Source organism: Oscarella lobularis, chromosome 20, assembly GCF_947507565.1.
Source record: "Oscarella lobularis chromosome 20, ooOscLobu1.1, whole genome shotgun sequence".
Classification (NCBI taxonomy): domain Eukaryota; kingdom Metazoa; phylum Porifera; class Homoscleromorpha; order Homosclerophorida; family Oscarellidae; genus Oscarella; species Oscarella lobularis.
Window position 1 is genome coordinate 2,079,400 of NC_089194.1, and position 18,294 is coordinate 2,097,693.

The window sequence follows — 18,294 nt, forward strand, 5'->3', positions numbered from 1 at the left end:
GGGTCAACCGAAGCTCCGGGCCACGTGTCCACCAGGGGGCGCGGGCGAGTCGCCCCCCCGCCTCAAGAATGCCGAAAGGACGCTATATTTTAGTTTTGTTTAATTTCCGGGTTACTTCCGGGTTTATTTAATAAAAATTGACATAACCCTAGCTGCTTTTTGTGTCGTCGCGATCCTAACTAACGACGCGATCGCGGTCGCGGCCTGGCTAATGACGCGCGTGGGACTCCGACGCTCGTGCGTGTGCGTGCGTGTGTGCAATAAAAAAACTCCTACAAAATACTACAACAACAGTCATCTTCTTTTCTTCCCGCTTCATCCAGAGCGCCGCACGGTTTTTCTCCTTGAACGTGGAAACAGAAGACGTACGACCTATTAGATTTAGTTACATGGTCGAAATAGTCACTGCCCTTTAGCTGCATCATAGCCAGGCTCTTCATACAGCTAAGGGGCCTCTATAACTATTTTTCTTACTGTTTTTTGCTTCGTGTCGGAATGGAGCCGTTTTGACATTCAATTCGACGCGTTGTAGTAGTGAATTAGTGGGGAACGTAGTTGACGATGTCTAGAAGCGCCAATAAACGACGATTTGACGACTCTCACCTTCGCGTGCGCTGGAAAGGGGTCTCGACGATGCGTTTCTGGTTCGTTCGACATACGCTCGCATCATATATGAGGGTAGAAAGTGAAAGCGGCTGCAGGAACTCTTCAGCATACCGCAGAGAGAAAGAGCGAACGCTCGACAAAAAGGGCGGTTCCCGGATCCCCGTATTCGAGTAGCACGTGAGTTTCCTCATTGGCAGAGAACAGCACATTCATTCGTGCAGAGAAAAAAAAGAAGCGTGCTCCTAGTTGTTTTTTTTTCCACCCCCTTTAGGGCGGTGCAGATCTGCATCTCGTGACGCATTCGTTGTCCGTTTCCCGGACAACAGTTTCGCAGCACTGGTAGTTGCCCCTTTTGACTCGGCAGTACTGACCTTCTCCAGTACAAAGATTTTTGTCGCATAGAGCTTTACCTTTTACGCACACTAAAAAAGAGTAGAATAAAGTGAAGAAATTTTGGAGGAGCATTTTTGCCTTTCTTGCACTGCTCAAATGTATGGCATTCTATTGCAAATAATTGAAATTTCAATGCTGCTGTTTCAAAACGATTCAAAACTTGCCTTTACGTGGAGCACATCTTGGGGGGCTTCCGCTCCATTCTCCATTCTTGTATTCTCTCACTGGCTTATTTGGTTTAAGATAAAAGCCAAAATTGCAGCTATATGTAGCCGTTGTCCCTTCTTCGGAAATCGTAACAGCACCGTTAGAAGGAGCTTGTAAGGTGGTTGGGCGGTCTAATCAAAACGAAGAAAGACTTATCAAAGCGAGCTGTGTATATTAAATTAAATACCCATCCCAAAGTTGTGAAACTCGCCTTTAAGACATTTGGAGGCTTTTCCGAGCCAGTGTCCATTCTTGCACTCTCTGACTGAATTATTTGGATCAAGACGATAGCCCGAATTGCATTTATATGTAGCCGTTGCATCACTCTGGCACTCATCGTCATTGACTATTGTAACGACGCCGTTAGACGGAGCTGGGAGGACTAGACACGGTGTTGGAGAAGTGGGCTCTTCTGTTTGTTCTGGTGTTGGTGTAGGCTCTGTAATGAAAAAATCGGGAAATGTGACGAAGGAAAATATTTCTCTTTCGGAGATTTACGTACGTGGACGTGGACAAGGAAAGCGACGTGAGGATGAGGTAATAGAGCGAATGATGCATGTTTGTCGGCATCCGCTTGATTCCTGACCAAATGCAGTTGAGAGTCGACGGAATTCCTGCTTACAGCATCGAGTGCGTCCATTCGACACTTGACAGTATTCATCATCCCTGCACGGATCTCTTGAGCAGACCTGCGCTTGAGTGAGTTCCACTAAAAGCACAATAAATCCCCAATGAAGGTATTCATTATGCGCGTACCTGGGCACTTGTTTCCACTGCTCGTCACATAATTGAAACGACAGGCGACGACAGGCCCGCCTTCACACGACGGCGGCTTGACAGTAGTAGTTCCACCAGAACAGAAAGCTGTATTGCTTCCCACTAAGCGAAAGCCCGAATTGCAGTTGTAAAGAACAAGCACTCCACTGACGAGACGATAAGATCCATTGTCTAAATTGCTTGGACAAGGATAAGAGCCACGCGGTGGTGGCGGCGGCGGCGGGCGAGTTGGCCTCAAAGTAGGAGTAACAGGTTGTGGTGGAGGTGGCTTCGGAGTTTGCTCCTTTGGCGGAGGCACTGGCCGTCTCGGTTGTGGAACTTGTGAAGGACAGCTAGGATTGAGTGGCGAAGGCGCTGGTCCAACTGAAACAACGCAGGTTCGACGACACGAAACGCTGTTTCCTGTACTTCCAAATGCCGTCGAAAGCCTTCTTGACTCCTCTCGACAACATTGAACCCTTCCGTTCGAAACACGGCAATATCGATTGGAAGGACACGGATTGACACGACACAAATGCGCCGACGAGAGAACCACTACACACACACGTACAACAATGATTCAATCAGGATGCTGACTCATTGAGAGTCATTGTCTCGTCAATATTGCAAAAGGTTACCACCCCGGCTGGCCCCAATCACAGCCAAAGACAATAAGGAGACATGGAACTAAGCGCCGTGAACATTGACACGTTCGATGATCAGACTGAGCATCGAATCAAGTCTCTAAGCTATAAAGACTCATTTACCTGGGCATCTGAATCCTCGAACGTCCCCAGTCGTTACATAGTCAAAACAGCAATGTCTTGCTGGACATTGAGCTGAGATGAGCGTCATTCCCATCGCTGTAAAGAGTTTTCGTTAGTGGAACTTTGTTGTACGATCGTTTGTGAGCGCGTTTACCTAGAACGACGATTGTTGCTATGGAATAGACAGGCATGGTCGCGAGCAGACAAAGAACTGACGCGAATTGGACAACGCATCGCCTTAAGAATCTTCGCGTAGCGCGCGCGCGTGAGAGTCGTACGTTACAGTGCACGTGGACACACCCAGTTCTCATTGAAACAAGAACTAATAATTGATTGACGTCTACTCACACGCGACAACAAACAGTCGTCTAACACTGGCAAGTAGCCTTGCAGAATTCAGCCATCCAAGGAGATTTTGGGCAAAAGGCTTTACCAAACATGTCACAATAGCGAGGAATACGGTCTGTCAATTGGCAAGCTAAAACAACATTACATATATATATATATATATATATATAGCTAGGCGATCATATTTGTGCATGTGCTTACGTGGCAAATCAGAGCATGCTTCTTCACATTGATCTGGAATACCAAATGATGAATGGCCCAAGGACACTCTTTGCCTGCAGCACTCTTTCGATTTATCACTCTTCATCTTGCAGTAATTTTCTCCGGTACAAGAAGCGTGTTCGCATTCTTCTTCTTTAAAGATGGTAACTAAATTCCAATTTACAAGCGCTCAGTTTTGTGTGGCTGCACCCCCGCGGCGTATGCGTGGAATTTACCTGGACAGCCATTGCTGATGATCATTTTTCTTCCCCAAGTCGGAACGCAGCGTGGAGGATTTGATCCTGATCCAAGTTGATTTATGAAGCAAATGTCGTTTGACTGGCCAATCAGGCGAAAGTTGGGTTCACACGAGAAAGCCAAGTACTGTATAGCTCCTCTGGTAACTGCCTCAATCGTTCCGTGAGCGAAATCAGCGAGACGGATACCACAGACTAAAAGAGAAGAAGAAGAAAGTTGTTATGAGAAGAGAATGTCAATTTAGGACAATTTCACTTACTGATTTGAGGAGGCGGAGGAGGCGTTTCAGGTTCTGTGGGCTCTTCAGTAGGTTCTTTGGGCTCTTCAGTGGTAGGTTCTTTGGGCTCTTCAGTGGTAGGCTCTTCAGGCTCTTCCGTAGGTTCTTTAGGCTCTTCAGTAGGTTCTTTGGGCTCTTCAGTAGTAGGCTCTTCAGGCTCTTCAGTGGTAGGCTCTTCAGGCTCTTCCGTAGGTTCTTTAGGCTCTTCAGTGGTAGGCTCTTCAGGCTCTTCAGTGGGTTCTTTAGGCTCTTCAGTAGGTTCTTTGGGCTCTTCAGTAGTAGGCTCTTCAGGCTCTTCAGTGGTAGGCTCTTCAGGCTCTTCAGTAGGTTCTTTGGGCTCTTCAGTAGTAGGCTCTTCAGGCTCTTCAGTGGTAGGCTCTTCTGGTTCCTCAGTAGTAGGCTCTTCAGGCTCTTCAGTAGGTTCTTTAGGCTCTTCAGTGGTGGGTTCTTCTGGCTCTTCAGTGGGCTCCACAGGAGGCATTATTGGTTCAGGTGGAGGAGCATTAATACATTTGGCCGTACAATAGGTTTGATCACTTCCAAACGCTGTGCTAAGCGTTTTCAAGGTTTGATTGCAGCAGCGAGCGATCCCATTGGTCATTTCACAATATTCATAAAAATCATTGTCGCAACGAGTGTTTGCCGGACAGATGCGAATAGCGGAAACGACCTTAGAGCAACCATTCTCTTCGTTTACGTACTCTGTCTCCTTTCCTAAAAAAAAACAAAATCATTATTCATTGAAAAGAAGATGTTAAGCCAGTTATTCTTACGTCCAACAAATTTGCATTTGGGCGGAGACTCTTCCAAGGAGTCATTAATACATGCGATACTCTTGGGTTCGTCGAGTTCAAATTGACTGTTGCATCGAAACCGATACTCGCGATATTTTTTGAACTCCGATGCCGGAACTTCAAAGACGGTTCCTTGCGGCGGATTGAACACGACGCACAGATTGTCTAGGCAACAAAAAGGACACGGAATTAGACGTCAATACCGTAAAAGGCGGCTTCCGGGCACCGGAACCGTTGCCACCACCGCCCTATGCATATGTTCACTACTCTACTGCGATCGAGGATACCACTGTACGTCAGTGGATCGACGACGTTTTCTCACTTCTTAATGTTTGTTCCCAACAATGCCAGTTCCTGCCCAGCTTGCGACAGCAGTAGTACTTGCTCCTATGAAACAAGCACGTGTCCCTCTTTCCTTTATAGCGCACTTGACAATCCATGGCATCGGCGTAATCCTTCGTGCAATAGGGAACGGCATGGGCTATAATGAACACGAAACGCGCCACGCCGAGCGCGAGTACATAAGCAAAGCAAAATGTGGTCACTGTTTTGACGACGTACCACAGACAGCCAAAAGAGAAAGAAAAAGGAAAAGACGCGCAGCCATCCGATCTCTGACCTTCTTTACTCGATCACTGACTGACTCAGTCTGATTGGATGGTAGAAGGATACTTTCCTATTTGTTTAGAAAGGAGAAGCCAAGGAAGTTGCGCACCATACTCTCCGTGCCAGTCACCAGACAATTCGATTATGAGAGTGTTTACTTAGCAACGTACTCCGCCGGATCGACGGACCAAGAAGTGAACAGTTCAGAGGTCAAAATGACTTGCATGACGTACGAGAACTCCTATTGCGAGAAGTGTAAATATTTTGGGCGTTCTAGAGAAGAATGCAATGGCTAAAAGACGGAAGTTAGGAAAAAGGAAGAAAGGGGACCGTCCCCTTTGCGTCGCCGTGTTCGATTCGCCGAAGAGCTGTTGATCTGAATGATTCGGTTTGTTCTACGGGCGAAGCAAAACAATTAGTCTTTCAGCGTATTCGTAGCCCAGGAGACGCACACCGGCAGACTGCGCTAATCCTTACGGCGACGTTAGACCGGCGCGCATTCGTTTAGAGGTTCTATAAATAGTCAATGAAACATCTACATATAAACGATTCATGTTTGCAACTACAGAGAAACGTTGGTATGCGCGCGTAACGACAAAAAAATAACCGAACAGCAGCCACCAGTAATGATCAGTTCAAAAAGAGGAGGAGTAAGTATAAACAACAGACACAACAAAGTCGATCGTTCTGTCCATCAAAAAGTCGTCGTTTTCAAGCATTGGCATTGTCATATTCCGGCTCGGCCATGTTGTCTTGAGACCCATAAGCAGGATTCTCCTATTACAGCAGAAAAAAAAAAGATGAGAGAGCACATCAAATGTGACAGCATTGTCAGTTTACCTTGACCGGATCGTCGTATATTTCGTTCTTCATTGTTCCAGTCATTGTCCCAGTGGCGTACATGGGATTAGTAAAGCCATCACCGCCAGCAGCGTCATCTTTCACCGAGCCAAAATCTTCAGGACCTCCAAAAGTGACGTCACCTTCATTCTACACAGACAGAGAACTCTCATACATACAGTACATATAGCTAGATATATCATCCAAGGCGCGGCGTACGGTAAATATGGCAGCTGGAGTCTTTCTCATATTATCACTTCCTTTGGCGTACAAGAAGATGAGAACGATGGCTACAATGAGGACTAAGCCTCCTACAATGCATCCGACAATGATGCCAATTTCCGAAGTGCTCTATGAGATGTACAAGTACATGTGTGCATAAACTGTTAATAATTAATTAGAAACCCACCAGCGACGACGAGTCATCAGTGATCTAGAAATGATGTATAATTAAACTCTAGACATTTATTACGACACAAACTAACCGTGTTACGGGCGTCATAGTAGGACTAGATTAGAAAAGGAAATTTGAAAACAGAGAAGACCTCTTTAATTAATCTATTTATACCTGTGGATAGAAACAGGTTCCGTCGATAAAACTGCACAATTGCTCGGGCAAGCAATCGCATTTCTCAGCGCACAATTCTCCGTATGTTCCATTGGGGCATCCAACTGCATGCGTGCAATGCATGTAAATGAGACGAATTCAAACAAACAAACAACTTAATTGATCTTACTGAATTCGCAATTTGCTCCCCAGTATCCAATTGTACAATTGCATCCGCCCGTCGACGGATCGCAAACGCCGAAATTCTGACACGTGCACGACGATTCGCAGTTGAAACCATAGTAACCCAACTCGCACGCTATTTTAGTATAGTGTAGTAAAAGAAAACGCATGTGATGTGATCAGTGATGTGATACGTACGTGTAGCGCATTCTTCGCCTGTGAATCCGGGACCGCACGTGCAATTGCCACTCGAAGGCTCGCACGCTTGATAATGTTCACATTCGTCGCAATTGTACAAGCAATTGGGTCCCCACGTGCTCGAATTGCAACCTAATAATAATAAAGTCTTTGAATTAATTGAGAGCGTGTCTTTATTCTATAACCGTACGCGATCCGCAATCGGCTCCCATGTATCCATCGTAGCACGTGCACGCGCCCAATACCGGATCACAATCGCCGTTCTTGCACGTGCAACTCATCTGACAATCCTGACCATACATTCCACTGGGACAAGCTAAAAGAAGGAGTTACTCAAAAATTATGTTTTACACAAAGCCATTTTTTGTCGTACCGGAAACGCACATGGGCGGCTGCCATCCGGGGTCACAGGAACACTCTCCCGTAAATCCGTCGCAAACTTGCGAGGCGTGATCGCAAGCGCATTGGAATTGACAGTTTTCGCCGAAATATCCCTTGGGACAAACTAAAAGGAAGACACAAATAAATAGAATATTGTTTATTGACGGTGAGCAGCAAGAACGTGTACCTTGATCACATAGTTCTCCTGTAGCGCCGGCGAGACACGTGCACGTTCCTGTCACTGTGTCGCAATCACCGTTCTTGCATTTGCACGACTGCTGGCAATCTTGTCCATACGTTCCAGTAGGACAAGCTAAAGTAATTGATAATTTGTACAAGAAGAAAATCAATGATGTGTATTTTTCGACCGTCTGCGCACAGAACGCCTGTGAATCCGGGAAGGCATTCGCATGCACCCGTCATGGGATGGCAATCAAGAGGATTCTTCACGTTCGATGTCACGCAGGGAGGACACTTTGCCAAGCAACCATAACCAAAGTAGCCGTGACATTCTAAAGCAATCGTCGTACAAGTATAATTTTGAAAGAAAACGCGCATTACGGTGATCGCAATAGAGTCCTTGCATTCCCGGAGCGCAAATGCACGTGCCGTCAATTGGATTGCAAGTGGCACTTGAATGACACTGACAGCTTTCTATAAAAAATTGTACGAAATCAACAAGATGTTATTAGAAATTATTCGGAACACTCACGTGCGCACAAAACTCCATACGTTCCATTGGCACAATTGGCGTCGCAATTTGGACCCGTCCAGCCTTTTTAAATTAATTAATTAAATATGCTTATTTTCTAACTACTCTAAATTTACCTCGATCGCAAGCGCAATTTCCGGTGACTGGATCGCAACGACCGTTGACGCACGTGCAAACTTTGGCGCATCCAACTCCGTATGTTCCTTAGAATATTAATTAATTAATTAATTAATTAATTGAGATTTGAACCCGTCTACGTGTGCTTTTATTTTCCTACCTGCTGAGCATGCCACGTCACAATCGTGTCCCGTCCAACCGGGAGAACACGAACACGTGCCATCAATGGAGCTGCACTGGCTATTTGCTTGAGAACACGTGCACGAGTACTGACAATTGACGCCGAATTTTCCAGCGGGGCAAGCTAAGGAGAAAGCAATTCAAATAAGAAGAGAATAAGCATATGGTATGATTACATTGCGAGCAATCATTTCCAATGTATCCGGGTTTGCACTCGCAACTGCCGTCTGTTGGCTTGCACGATCCTCCGTTCTTGCAGTCGCATGTCTGCGAGCAACCAACGCCCCACTTTCCGTCTGGACATTGGTTGTCGCATTTCACTCCAAACCAGCCCTAAAATGTTTTCGTTTTAATATTTGCCAGAACGAAAACGACCCCGGTCGCGCCTAGCTTTTACCACTAGACATTGACACTGGCCTGAAATATGATTGCATTGCTCGGCTGTCACGTGGGAGTCACAGTCACACGTCTTTTTTAAATAAAAATATTTATTATATTTAATTAAAGAAACGTTCTTTTGTGCTTACTTCGTTGCAACGATCACCAAAAGTTCCTGGGCGACAGTTGGTATCGCATGCAGCACCCTAGAGGAAGCAGTCCTAGTCCTAGTAATTATTTTCATCAATACTGAATCAAGGTACCGTATATCCAACTGCACACGTGCACACTCCACTGACTGGATGACACTTGGCATTGTTTGTGCAAGTACACGGCGTCGCACAGTCCTGCCCGAAATAGGTGGGAGGACAAACTAAAAAAATAAATAAATAATAATAAAGTAGATTTATTATTATTATCCATTATATATCACCTTGATCACAGAACTGGCCAGTGAGACCCGGGGGACACGTGCACGTTCCGTCCACGTGATTACATGTTGCTTGGATGTGACATTTGCACGCTTGACCGCAGTCTTGTCCATATTTTCCGTTGGGGCACAGATCGGCGCACTTTGCACCTGAAAAGAATAGAATATAAAGACGGACGATTCATTGACTTGGAGTTCTCTTGTCTGTATGTGTACCAGTCCATCCGGGCTTGCACTTGCAAGCACATGTCGATGCATCACAATCGCCATTGACACATCCACAACTCTAGATAGATAAATTTTGATTTCGATTCGTTGACTAATTAATACGTTTATGCCTACCTGAGCGCAATTCTGTCCGCAACGACCTTCAGTGCACGGAATGGCGCATGTGCCGCCAGTAAGACCAGCAGGGCAAGTGCAAATACCCGTCGTGTGATTGCACGGTGCACCGTGTGCGCAGTTGCAAACGCTCGCGCAATCTTTTCCATACGTACCTCTAACAATTAGAAATTGATTAATTAATAATGCGTGTATAATTCATTTCTTCTTACTTTGGGCATATTTGTTCGCATTCGATGCCAAGGAAGCCCGGTTTGCATGAGCACGCTCCGTCTTTAGCATTGCACGTTCTACAGTATAAAAGTTTTTGATTGCCACGACAACGCGTCGACGTCTATGAAGAACAATTACCCTCCGTTCTTGCAGGTGCACTTGTTTGCACAGTTAGGGCCCCACATACCCGCGAACGCGCCAACGCCGCACATTTGATCACATTTGGCGCCTAAAAAATGATCCATAAGGAAATAGGAAACGCCTACATCCCGGACACGGTTTTTCTGCCCCGCCTCCATCACATGTCACAGTGCTAGTGAAAGAAATCGTCTCGATTTCGTCTACTACAGGGAACAGAGGTGATCTTGAATGATGATAAACTTGACGTCTCTCGTCATCAAGTTGACTTTAGAATCGGAAGGGAGAGGAAAATCGCAGAAAAAGCGAACGACGATAACGCGTTCGAAAACGACAGCTTCGATTGGAAAAAACGACGATGAGAAGTAGTTCTCGATCGTTTCGAAAGCACATCGAGTTGCTGAGAAGACTGGAGAGTTTTCGAATTGGGAGAAATCGAGCATTAGACATGTGATTGTGAGGAGGCGGGGCCGAAAAACTGATCTAAAACTATGTGACGATATTTTAGTACTCTACCTCCGTAGCCGCGATTGCAAACGCATTTTCCTGTGCACGAATCGCAGCCTGCTGCATTGGCTGAGCACGTACACTGTGACGAAAAGAGATTGGCTGCTTTTCTCCACTCGTTCGTACAATATGAAAAACGAACCTGTTTTGAGCATCCTGGTCCCCAAGTCAACTGGCTGCACGGATTCTGGCACAAATTTCCTTGGAATCCGCACGGACACGCGCACGAACCATCCTTGAAATCGCACTAAAAACGTCACAGACATTCATTTTCAAAATTTGTGACGCGACGCCGGTGAAACGAACCTCGCCACCATTTCTACATTGACAAGTTTGTCGGCAACTTTTTCCAAAACGACCTTTAATTAAGGAAAGAATTTAGAACTCTACTACAACGATCGACAAAGGATTTCTTGCCATCTGGACACTGGAATTCGCATGACGCTCCAAAGTATCCGTTCTTGCATGAACAATATCCCATTTCGGGCGAACATCCATCGGAATTTTGCGGCGAACAAGCGGGTCGACCGTAAACGCTAACTTGAGCTCGCTTGAAAACAACTTGACCATTGAGCAAACTATATCGAAAAGATAAAGCAGCTGGCATCTACTATCATTATTATGAAATCTTATTTACCGGCCAGCTGCAGACGATTTCATCGTACAACCATGGAAAAGACCAATTCCCTCAACCGAATTCGGTTTTGCACACGGAGTGTCATAGCCGGCCGGAATGAATTGGAACTTGTAAACTGGATTTGTCCTATCAAAAAAGACGTCAAAGTGTGGGGCACTTATAGAAAAAGAAATCATGTCGTTGTTATACATGACATTGCAAACATCTGAGAGAATGATCTTCTTTCCATTGCCTGGTTCTCCACTTGGAAGACCCTCTACAGCCCAGCAGAGAAGGGGTTTGGTGCTGTAGACGATGACGCCATCGGATCTCCACGTGAATCTGCCGTGTGCGTAAGAGAAGAATTGAAGAAAAAAATGCGACTGACTAGGATGAAACCCACTTTGCTGCGTTATTGCACGCTTTGATGACAACCTGCGTCCCTTTGACAGGTTTAGCGTCTTTCAGTCCAATGCACTTTCCTAAAGAGAAGAGAATGAGCGAGAGTTAGCAGAGAAGCGAGAAGCGTGCCTGTTGGATGAAGGAAGGTGTTGTCAGCGCGGTATGTAAAACGAAGTCGATCTTCTCCGCATCCGCCCCACGCCACGAGATTTGTATTATCCTGAAAAGAAAAAAAGATGTATACAAACACTTACTTTTGTACGTCAATGCGTACGCCAATATTGTTGAATCCGCCACCGCTAACGTGAATACATTTGGAACCGCCCAGTTTGAAAATTCCTGTCTTGAGTGCGTTGTCAAGGGGAACTCCAATGCGAGCGTACGCTTGGCAGGAGAGCCACTAAAATGAAAACATTAAAAATAATGAACGATCTTGTCTAAGCAACCGACTTTCTGCTGTTCTTTCTGTTGGAAATTGAAGCCTTCGTTTTGACAATAAGCAAGGGGCGGTGTCTTAGTTTGGAAGTTGAAAGCGTCCCTTTATTCATATTCAATTGACTAGAAATGGGACCGCCACGATAGTACTTACATTTGTCCTTTGAGAGCCGGAGCAATAGACAGAGAACCGTCGCTGAGAACCAAATCCTTGAGAGTGTGTTTTCCGCGCAGTTCGGGAGGAAGAGTGACCATTTGTTCAATGTTATTGATTCGAACCTAGAAACGAAATAACAACAGACGATCTTTTCTCTTTGGCCTTTCTTACAATGAGTTTATCAACGAGAACGCTGTCGTAGGCGGCGAGCAAAGCGTTCTTCGACAAATCGTCACTTGAATAAAAGATTACAGACGGTTCGTTCTTTGAGTTCGTAGTTCATTCTTACGCGGAGCCAAAGTAGGTGGGATTGAACCACATGTCAGACATGTAATTAAATCGCTGATCATTGGAAGCGACATTTATCGCTACACTCCATTTTTTAGATGCATCTTCATCCATCATAAATGCGTAATCAACCGCTAATCAAAGGGGATTAGAGCGGGCAATATATACATACATGTCTATCTTACCAGCATGAGTGCAATCTTTGTACATGGCCAGCTTGGCTCCTTCACTGGGAGTATGATCTGAGAAAGAATCAAGGGTTTTAGCCACAAGAAAAGCGTAGACACCTCCTACCTTTGACTCGAACGCATTCCTTTGTTCGTTGATTTATCAAGTGACCTTCGTCGGACATGGCAAATCTTTATTACGTACGTAGAAACATTATTGGGATTTTTTTTCATAGCACCAATCTATTGAATGACTTACTGAAGACGAGTGTCACGTGCCGCACAGCCGTTCCAGAAAACGAGCTCTTGGCCGTCTTTTGGATTGAAACCGCCTAGATCAATATGCAAGCAATATCCAGAGGCAATATGATACTAAAAATACAAGTACATTATTATAAATATACATCAATGATTCTTCCTCACAAAGAGTCCGGATTCGGAATAGAGGAAGAGACTGTCCAACGAATCGCACTTGGATGACATGACAGAACGAAGGTTGTTGAAAGGATACGTTCGATTTTGATTGGGAATAGCACAAAGTCCCGAATCGAGGTGACGAAGGCGGCCAACTTTGCCTGAATGAGCAACCAATCAGACTGACTGGATTTTCAATTAGGAAACTGTAATTTACCAGCGGGACAACTGTGACATCCGACGCCTCCTTTTCCTCCGCTGCACAAGGCACCACAGCCCTGCTTCCATCTTCCTGACATCATACACTTTCCAACGGACTTTGAAACGACGGCAACTTCGCAGACGGTGATGGTCTTGCTGTCGCCCGGTTGAAGGATGTTGACGTAACGACCGTTGAGTCCAATTCCATTTGCACCGCACATTATGGAATAGGTTGCACCTCGAGGAATATTGGGCGTTGCCGCGACGCATTTGGGATTGTTGTTTCCTTCGAAATCCAAGCTATTTCCAACGCGAAGCTAGAGTCAATAGAAAGAAGATGATACAGTGTGTAGTATTACTACTACCGACTGTAGTTACCTCAAATCCATAGAGACGATCCCAACAGCAATCGCCACGGTTTGTAATACGAACGCTTGTCACCGTTCGTTCTTCAAGCAGGTCAACGCGCCACCAAGGATTCTTCTCGGCGTTTGTGTGCGTGCAAGTACCAGTACCCTAACCCATAAACAAACATTAGATCTATCTATTTGTTATTATGCGGCTCCTCACCCATGAAGAGGCTGGATTTCCGTCGACAGCTCGAGATGAAACGCCACCGTGGCCCATGCTACTTTGAATTGTCGGCTTTCCATGTGCTGTATTGCGAGGAAGTCGTCCGCACACTTGCAATTCGCAGAAATTGAGAACGGCATTCGCTTTGCGAATGAGCAAATTGACGTAGCGTCCAACCATGTTTGGACAAGCGAAATATTTGTATTGTCCGTTTGTCATGGCGGGAAGATTTTGTCGGCAAATGGGATTCTTGTTTCCGGATTCGACCAACGAATTTCCAACGCGAATTTCAAAATTTGCGAGACGATTGCCACAGCAATCGCCACGATTTGCAATCCAAACTTTGTCAACGATGATTTCTTGCCACAAATCGACGCGGAACCACGGATTGGTCTGAGTGCGAGAGTGAGTGCATTTGTTGGAGTTAATGTTTTTGGTCCAATAATCGCCATCGACTGCTTTACTCGCTGGCCATTTTCCCAAATAGAGAGACGATATAGCCGTTCCCTAAGGCCATCCCCCAAAGAAAGATATATTTTTGAATTAGAGAGAGTAGCGTATACTTACTCGTCCTTGTGCGTGATTGTAGCAGCCGTTTTCGTGACACATTCCCGTCTCGTAAACTTCAATTTCACACAAACTAATCCGATCTCGATTGGACACTTCCCGAACGGTGACGTATTGGCCCTGAGAAGAGATTGAATTTAATTAGGATACGATGTGATTTTAGTCGTCTTACCAAGCGACTTCTATCGCACATGACGTCGACACCTTGACCTTTGGCGACTGTGTCTTTGGTTGTCTTAAAGTAGCAGAGTCCGTTCTTTGTGCCGTCCGGGTTGAATCCAACGCGCACTTCGAAACTACTGAGTCCATTCGTACAACCAGTACAGTCGCCCCTAAAGAAAAGAATTTCATTTCTTTTCTCAATTCACAGACACACGCACACCTGTTATAAACTCGGACTTTTCCTATTGGACGTACGTGGCCCAAATCGACAGTGAACCACGGATTGGCACCCCAATTGGATAGGTAACAGGAACGACCCCAAAAGTTTGTATTTGTGTTTCCGTCGACAGCGCGAAACGTTGGCGGTTTCGTTGCTATTGTCGACGAGGAAGCTGTAGAGAATTTTGGGAAGGGGAGAAGGACATTATATTAATTAATTAATAAATAATTTGTGGTGGTCTTACTGGCCGTCGCCGCTTGATTCAAAGCAAGATTGTAGCACTCCTCATTGCAATATTCAAAGACCTGAGCGAGTGAGGGAGGAGAGTCCAAAGTTAATTCAATCCTTTGAAGAGTTTTCTAAACTGCACTACCTGAACTTGGCAAAGCGTCAGAATCTTTCCATTTCCCTTCAGGAAAACGGTGACGTAGCGTCCCATCAAATTGGGACAATTGATAAAGACGGTCCACCCTCTTCCAATCTTTGCAAAAATGAATAATTAATCAATTGAATTAATAAAATGTCGTCGTGTTTACTCCGGTTCTTGGTCCTTCGCAATAGGGATTGTTCATTCCGCCATTGGACGCATCGTTGCCAACAGCAACGAGAGCTCCATTCAAACGCGTCTCACAACAATCTCCTCGATTTGTTAGAGAAACTTTGGCCACTTTACGCACGCAACCCAAATCGACGCGCCACCACGGATTCGATTGAGTTTTCGTGTGCGTGCAATAGTTGATGTGACCCCAGAATTTGCCTAGAATAGAGGGGAGGGGGCCCCCCTTGTTAGGAACCCTCGATCACTTGCTCCTCCTTCTCCTCCCCGCCGCCTACCGTCTACTGCTAGTGATGATACAAACTTGCTGTTGTAGTTTGTGGACTGGGTTGTCGGACGACCGAGAGCAACGTTGGAATTTGAACCACGAGCGCAACCCTAACCCATATACGTAGATAGATAGATAATACTAACTACGGAGGTACGTACAGAGTCAGAACACAGTTGAGGAGTTGGACTGCAATCAGCATAGACTCTCACTTCGCACAGGGTAATAAGCTAACCACCCAGAAAAAATAATATTATTTCAAAAGCATAAATGTTATCTTGACTTACTTTTCCACTTCCAGGAATTCGAATGAAAACATAACGGCCCTAAAGAACAATTAGTTCTATCGGCTGGCGGCTGTTCTATATTCTATTCTTTCTTACGTGCATCAAAGCGTCACAAGTGATTGTACGAATTTCCCCACGACCCCAATTTGGAATGTTAGCTTTGACGCATTTGGGATTGTTTGCTCCTCCGTTTCGCGTGTCGTCACCCACTCGAATTTCCATTCCATTCAAACGCGTGTGACAACAATCGTAGCTAAAGAAAGAAAGAAACAACCGTCGTTTTATTATATTTAATTTAGGGGGCGATTACCGATTCGTCACTTGGATTTTTCTCACCGGTTGCTGACCTCCCAAATCGACGTACCACCACGGATTCGTTTGTCCATTTGTGTGTGTGCACGATCTTCCACCATACCAACGATTTCCATTTCCATCAACAGCTCTTCCAGAACTGCCACCCCATCCTAACAATGTTAGACGGAATACATCTCTCTCGGACTGAGTGAGACACACGGTCTGTCACTGACCTGTCGTCGATTGTTTTGTCGGTTGTTTCAATGCCATATTCGGACAATTTCCGTGCACTGAAACGCACGTCGCATAGGCGGCAACTTCGCAGGCGGAAATCGTTTTTCCTCCGCCGACAAGATGCAATGACAAATAGCGTCCGGAAAAGGGACCGGGTGTACACCAAACGGACGCTGGTCTCGTCGGTTCGGTCGTGAATTTGCTGCAGAGTGGATTGTTCTTTCCACCGCCACTCGCGTCGTCACCCACGCGAACTTCGAGACCGTTGAACACGCCTTTTGTTGGAAAAGTAATCGTCACCTTAGAGATGATAAGTACTAGATTTTTTTGACTGATTGATTCGAATTAATTTACTCGTCCGACGAGTTGGGCTTCTCCAAGGTCGATCATAAGATAGGGATCCTTTGAGGTTTTTGTCATTGCACATTTGCTTTTATCAAGTACACCTAGGCGTATAGAATCAATCGTCGCGATGCCCTCCTTCTACATTCTAATGGGGGGGGGGGGGTAGGGGCACGTGAGTCTCTACGTCAACGCGTGGTGTCAATGGGCAAGGGGAGGGAAGGGGGGAAGGGGGAGCATCGCTAAGACTTAGGAACGAAAGCACGCACCATGGCGCTGCGCGGCGTCAAGAAAACCAAATCATCAATAATCAATAATCAATTATAAACGATCCCCTATCTTATGAGTTACCGTCTGTGGCCATGGCAGCGGCCCCCGAACCGGCACTTGACAATGTCACTTTCTTGCTCATTGCAAAATTCGTCGTGATGGAATCAGGCGATGCGCATGCCTGGACACTTGGTGGTGGACGATTCATTGTCACCAAGTCAATGAAATCCTTACTTCCGCCAACCTGAGAAAAAAGGAAAGAACGTCCATCGCATGGAAAGGAGAGAGAAAGCTTTAATATTACGGTCAAATTGGATTGGAGTTGTGACCAAATGGCGGCGGGGCAGAGGAGGAGCATGAAACACACCAAAGCACCGCCCACTTTGAGATGCATCATTTCTATCTCAAACTTGGACGTTCCACTAAGAGATGATGAAAAGATGATGTGCTGCACAAAAGAAAAAAAAAAACGAGCGAGCGAGTGGCGTTCAAGTGAGAGCCAACGAGTGGAATGGTCGTACTTTGCACGGCTAGTTCACGTGTTTACGTACCAGCGCGTTCCAAGTCTTCTCACGTGCAATGTGAGTAAGATCACGTGTAAACGCGATTTATCTAACCAATGAGAGAGCAAGACAAAAATATTTGAATAATTAGATTTCTCCTTAGTATGCTTCGTACAAATGAATATACACTGGCAGTGATTGTGATTAGCCTTTTAACGATTCAATGGATCTTTGCTTTGACCGACAATGACTCCGGAGTGTCTCCCTCTCTCTCCAAAATTGTCTCTCAAACTGACGTCGACAACTATACGAGAGGAGACAATTTGACGATGATGAGGGAATAGCAAACCAACAAAGGGGTCAGACGTCATCGTGTGACAGAAACTAACCCGGAATTGCTTCTATTTCCGAACTGGGGTCGCCCATTTCGTAGACATTCTTTGCAAACTGACGTCAATACATCCTTTTCCACATCCGCTGCGGGGACGGGTCTTCTAAAAATAAAAAAATAGGCACACATCGCGCGCGAGACACAACGATTGTCGCTCTACTCACTTCTAAGCGTCGCACGATCGCTTTTTTCGATCATCGCTTCCCCAAATTGCACCCAAAGGCGGAATCGAAGACGCGCATCGCTCGCAAAGAGAGCGAAATCGCTGTTCGAAACGCCGGCAAGCGTTCTAAACGAAAGAGAAAGACTGCGCGAAGGATTACACGACTCAATCTTCGTCAAGTACGTCGAAAAGGCACGTAGCGATGTCTTGCCGTCGGAGAAATCGCCCTTTTCGCGACGAGCACGCGCAGTAAGTAAATCGCGAAGCGAGAAGACCATATATCTATGAGAAGACGAAACGAAGATAAACGAGAGCCAAAAAAAGAGCAAAAAGCGCGCGTTAGCACGCGTGGGATCCCCAGTTAGTCATCGGGGCCCCAAAATGGGGTACTCCAATGGAAGTGGA

The 18,294-nt window shown here is 45.7% G+C and overlaps 3 protein-coding genes and 1 long non-coding RNA gene across 9 annotated transcripts; 1 reads left to right on the forward strand and 3 right to left on the reverse strand.

The window, feature by feature from the left end:
- Positions 1-771: 771 nt before the first annotated feature.
- LOC136199164 (P-selectin-like) lies at positions 772-2,991 on the reverse strand. The gene is made up of 8 exons (XM_065989322.1): positions 2,884-2,991; positions 2,730-2,825; positions 1,963-2,517; positions 1,709-1,915; positions 1,418-1,645; positions 1,164-1,337; positions 1,078-1,107; positions 772-1,028 (listed from the first exon to the last, which is right to left on the reverse strand). Exons 1-8 carry the CDS (start codon positions 2,918-2,920, stop codon positions 874-876), a joined length of 1,482 nt encoding a protein of 493 aa, XP_065845394.1. The 5' UTR covers positions 2,921-2,991; the 3' UTR covers positions 772-873.
- Positions 2,992-3,033: 42 nt separating this feature from the next.
- LOC136199163 (uncharacterized) lies at positions 3,034-5,583 on the reverse strand. Of its 5 annotated transcripts, XM_065989321.1 has the most exons (10): positions 5,323-5,340; positions 5,169-5,256; positions 4,930-5,088; positions 4,587-4,772; positions 4,207-4,527; positions 4,159-4,173; positions 3,796-4,104; positions 3,515-3,730; positions 3,279-3,446; positions 3,034-3,207 (listed from the first exon to the last, which is right to left on the reverse strand). In XM_065989321.1, the coding sequence occupies exons 1-10, from the start codon at positions 5,323-5,325 to the stop codon at positions 3,098-3,100; spliced, it is 1,575 nt and encodes a 524-aa protein (XP_065845393.1). In that variant the 5' UTR covers positions 5,326-5,340; the 3' UTR covers positions 3,034-3,097. The 5 variants fall into 5 exon arrangements, with proteins under 5 accessions (XP_065845393.1, XP_065845390.1, XP_065845392.1 ...); XM_065989318.1 differs by having other exon boundaries at positions 3,796-4,173; XM_065989320.1 differs by having other exon boundaries at positions 4,159-4,527.
- A 166-nt stretch (positions 5,584-5,749) lies between these two features.
- On the reverse strand, positions 5,750-18,200 carry LOC136199160 (uncharacterized). Of its 2 annotated transcripts, XM_065989311.1 has the most exons (65): positions 18,073-18,200; positions 17,891-18,015; positions 17,725-17,829; positions 17,511-17,639; positions 17,354-17,444; positions 17,137-17,280; positions 16,914-17,076; positions 16,575-16,666; positions 16,220-16,520; positions 16,003-16,156; positions 15,789-15,945; positions 15,693-15,731; positions 15,567-15,635; positions 15,416-15,515; positions 15,118-15,338; positions 14,955-15,062; positions 14,826-14,886; positions 14,582-14,753; positions 14,372-14,531; positions 14,200-14,319; positions 13,630-14,139; positions 13,438-13,575; positions 13,076-13,376; positions 12,868-13,019; positions 12,704-12,816; positions 12,572-12,636; positions 12,463-12,519; positions 12,279-12,411; positions 12,161-12,224; positions 11,987-12,111; positions 11,848-11,935; positions 11,672-11,797; positions 11,527-11,617; positions 11,399-11,477; positions 11,206-11,337; positions 11,017-11,142; positions 10,797-10,957; positions 10,686-10,738; positions 10,522-10,626; positions 10,389-10,461; positions 9,873-9,963; positions 9,734-9,811; positions 9,522-9,678; positions 9,396-9,465; positions 9,183-9,329; positions 9,013-9,122; positions 8,899-8,955; positions 8,769-8,840; positions 8,548-8,704; positions 8,352-8,495; positions 8,191-8,277; positions 8,075-8,137; positions 7,924-8,016; positions 7,731-7,874; positions 7,550-7,675; positions 7,355-7,486; positions 7,172-7,297; positions 6,982-7,113; positions 6,791-6,919; positions 6,622-6,725; positions 6,539-6,562; positions 6,463-6,486; positions 6,273-6,404; positions 6,054-6,203; positions 5,750-5,990 (listed from the first exon to the last, which is right to left on the reverse strand). In XM_065989311.1, exons 6-65 carry the CDS (start codon positions 17,227-17,229, stop codon positions 5,925-5,927), a joined length of 7,317 nt encoding a protein of 2,438 aa, XP_065845383.1. In that variant the 5' UTR covers positions 17,230-17,280; positions 17,354-17,444; positions 17,511-17,639; positions 17,725-17,829; positions 17,891-18,015; positions 18,073-18,200; the 3' UTR covers positions 5,750-5,924. The 2 variants fall into 2 exon arrangements, with proteins under 2 accessions (XP_065845383.1, XP_065845384.1); XM_065989312.1 differs by lacking the exon at positions 18,073-18,200 and having other exon boundaries at positions 17,891-18,029.
- On the forward strand, positions 10,021-10,533 carry LOC136199168 (uncharacterized). The gene is made up of 2 exons (XR_010672994.1): positions 10,021-10,093; positions 10,147-10,533. It is a non-coding gene; the product is annotated as an uncharacterized lncRNA (long non-coding RNA).
- Positions 18,201-18,294: the final 94 nt, after the last annotated feature.

Bases quoted from the DNA above. Each gene is read 5' to 3' on its own strand.
- LOC136199164 (XM_065989322.1), bottom strand. From the start codon at position 2,920: ATGCCTGTCTATTCCATAGCAACAATCGTCGTTCTAG. The intron at 1,646-1,708 runs GTACGTAAATCT...TTTTCATTACAG, and splicing joins CTTTCCTTGTCCACGTCCAC to AGCCTACACCAACACCAGAA. The intron at 1,108-1,163 runs GCAAGTTTTGAA...TATTTGCAATAG, and splicing joins AAGATGTGCTCCACGTAAAG to AATGCCATACATTTGAGCAG.
- LOC136199163 (XM_065989317.1), bottom strand. The intron at 4,528-4,586 runs GTAAGAATAACT...GTTTTTTTTTAG, and splicing joins CAAATGCAAATTTGTTGGAC to GAAAGGAGACAGAGTACGTA. The intron at 3,447-3,514 runs GTAAATTCCACG...ATTGGAATTTAG, and splicing joins CATCAGCAATGGCTGTCCAG to TTACCATCTTTAAAGAAGAA.
- LOC136199160 (XM_065989311.1), bottom strand. From the start codon at position 17,229: ATGATGCATCTCAAAGTGGGCGGTGCTTTGGTGTGTTTCATGCTCCTC. The intron at 8,278-8,351 runs GTAGGAAAATAA...TAATATTCTAAG, and splicing joins TGACGTGGCATGCTCAGCAG to GAACATACGGAGTTGGATGC. The intron at 6,726-6,790 runs GTAAGATCAATT...GCACGCATGCAG, and splicing joins GGGAGCAAATTGCGAATTCA to TTGGATGCCCCAATGGAACA.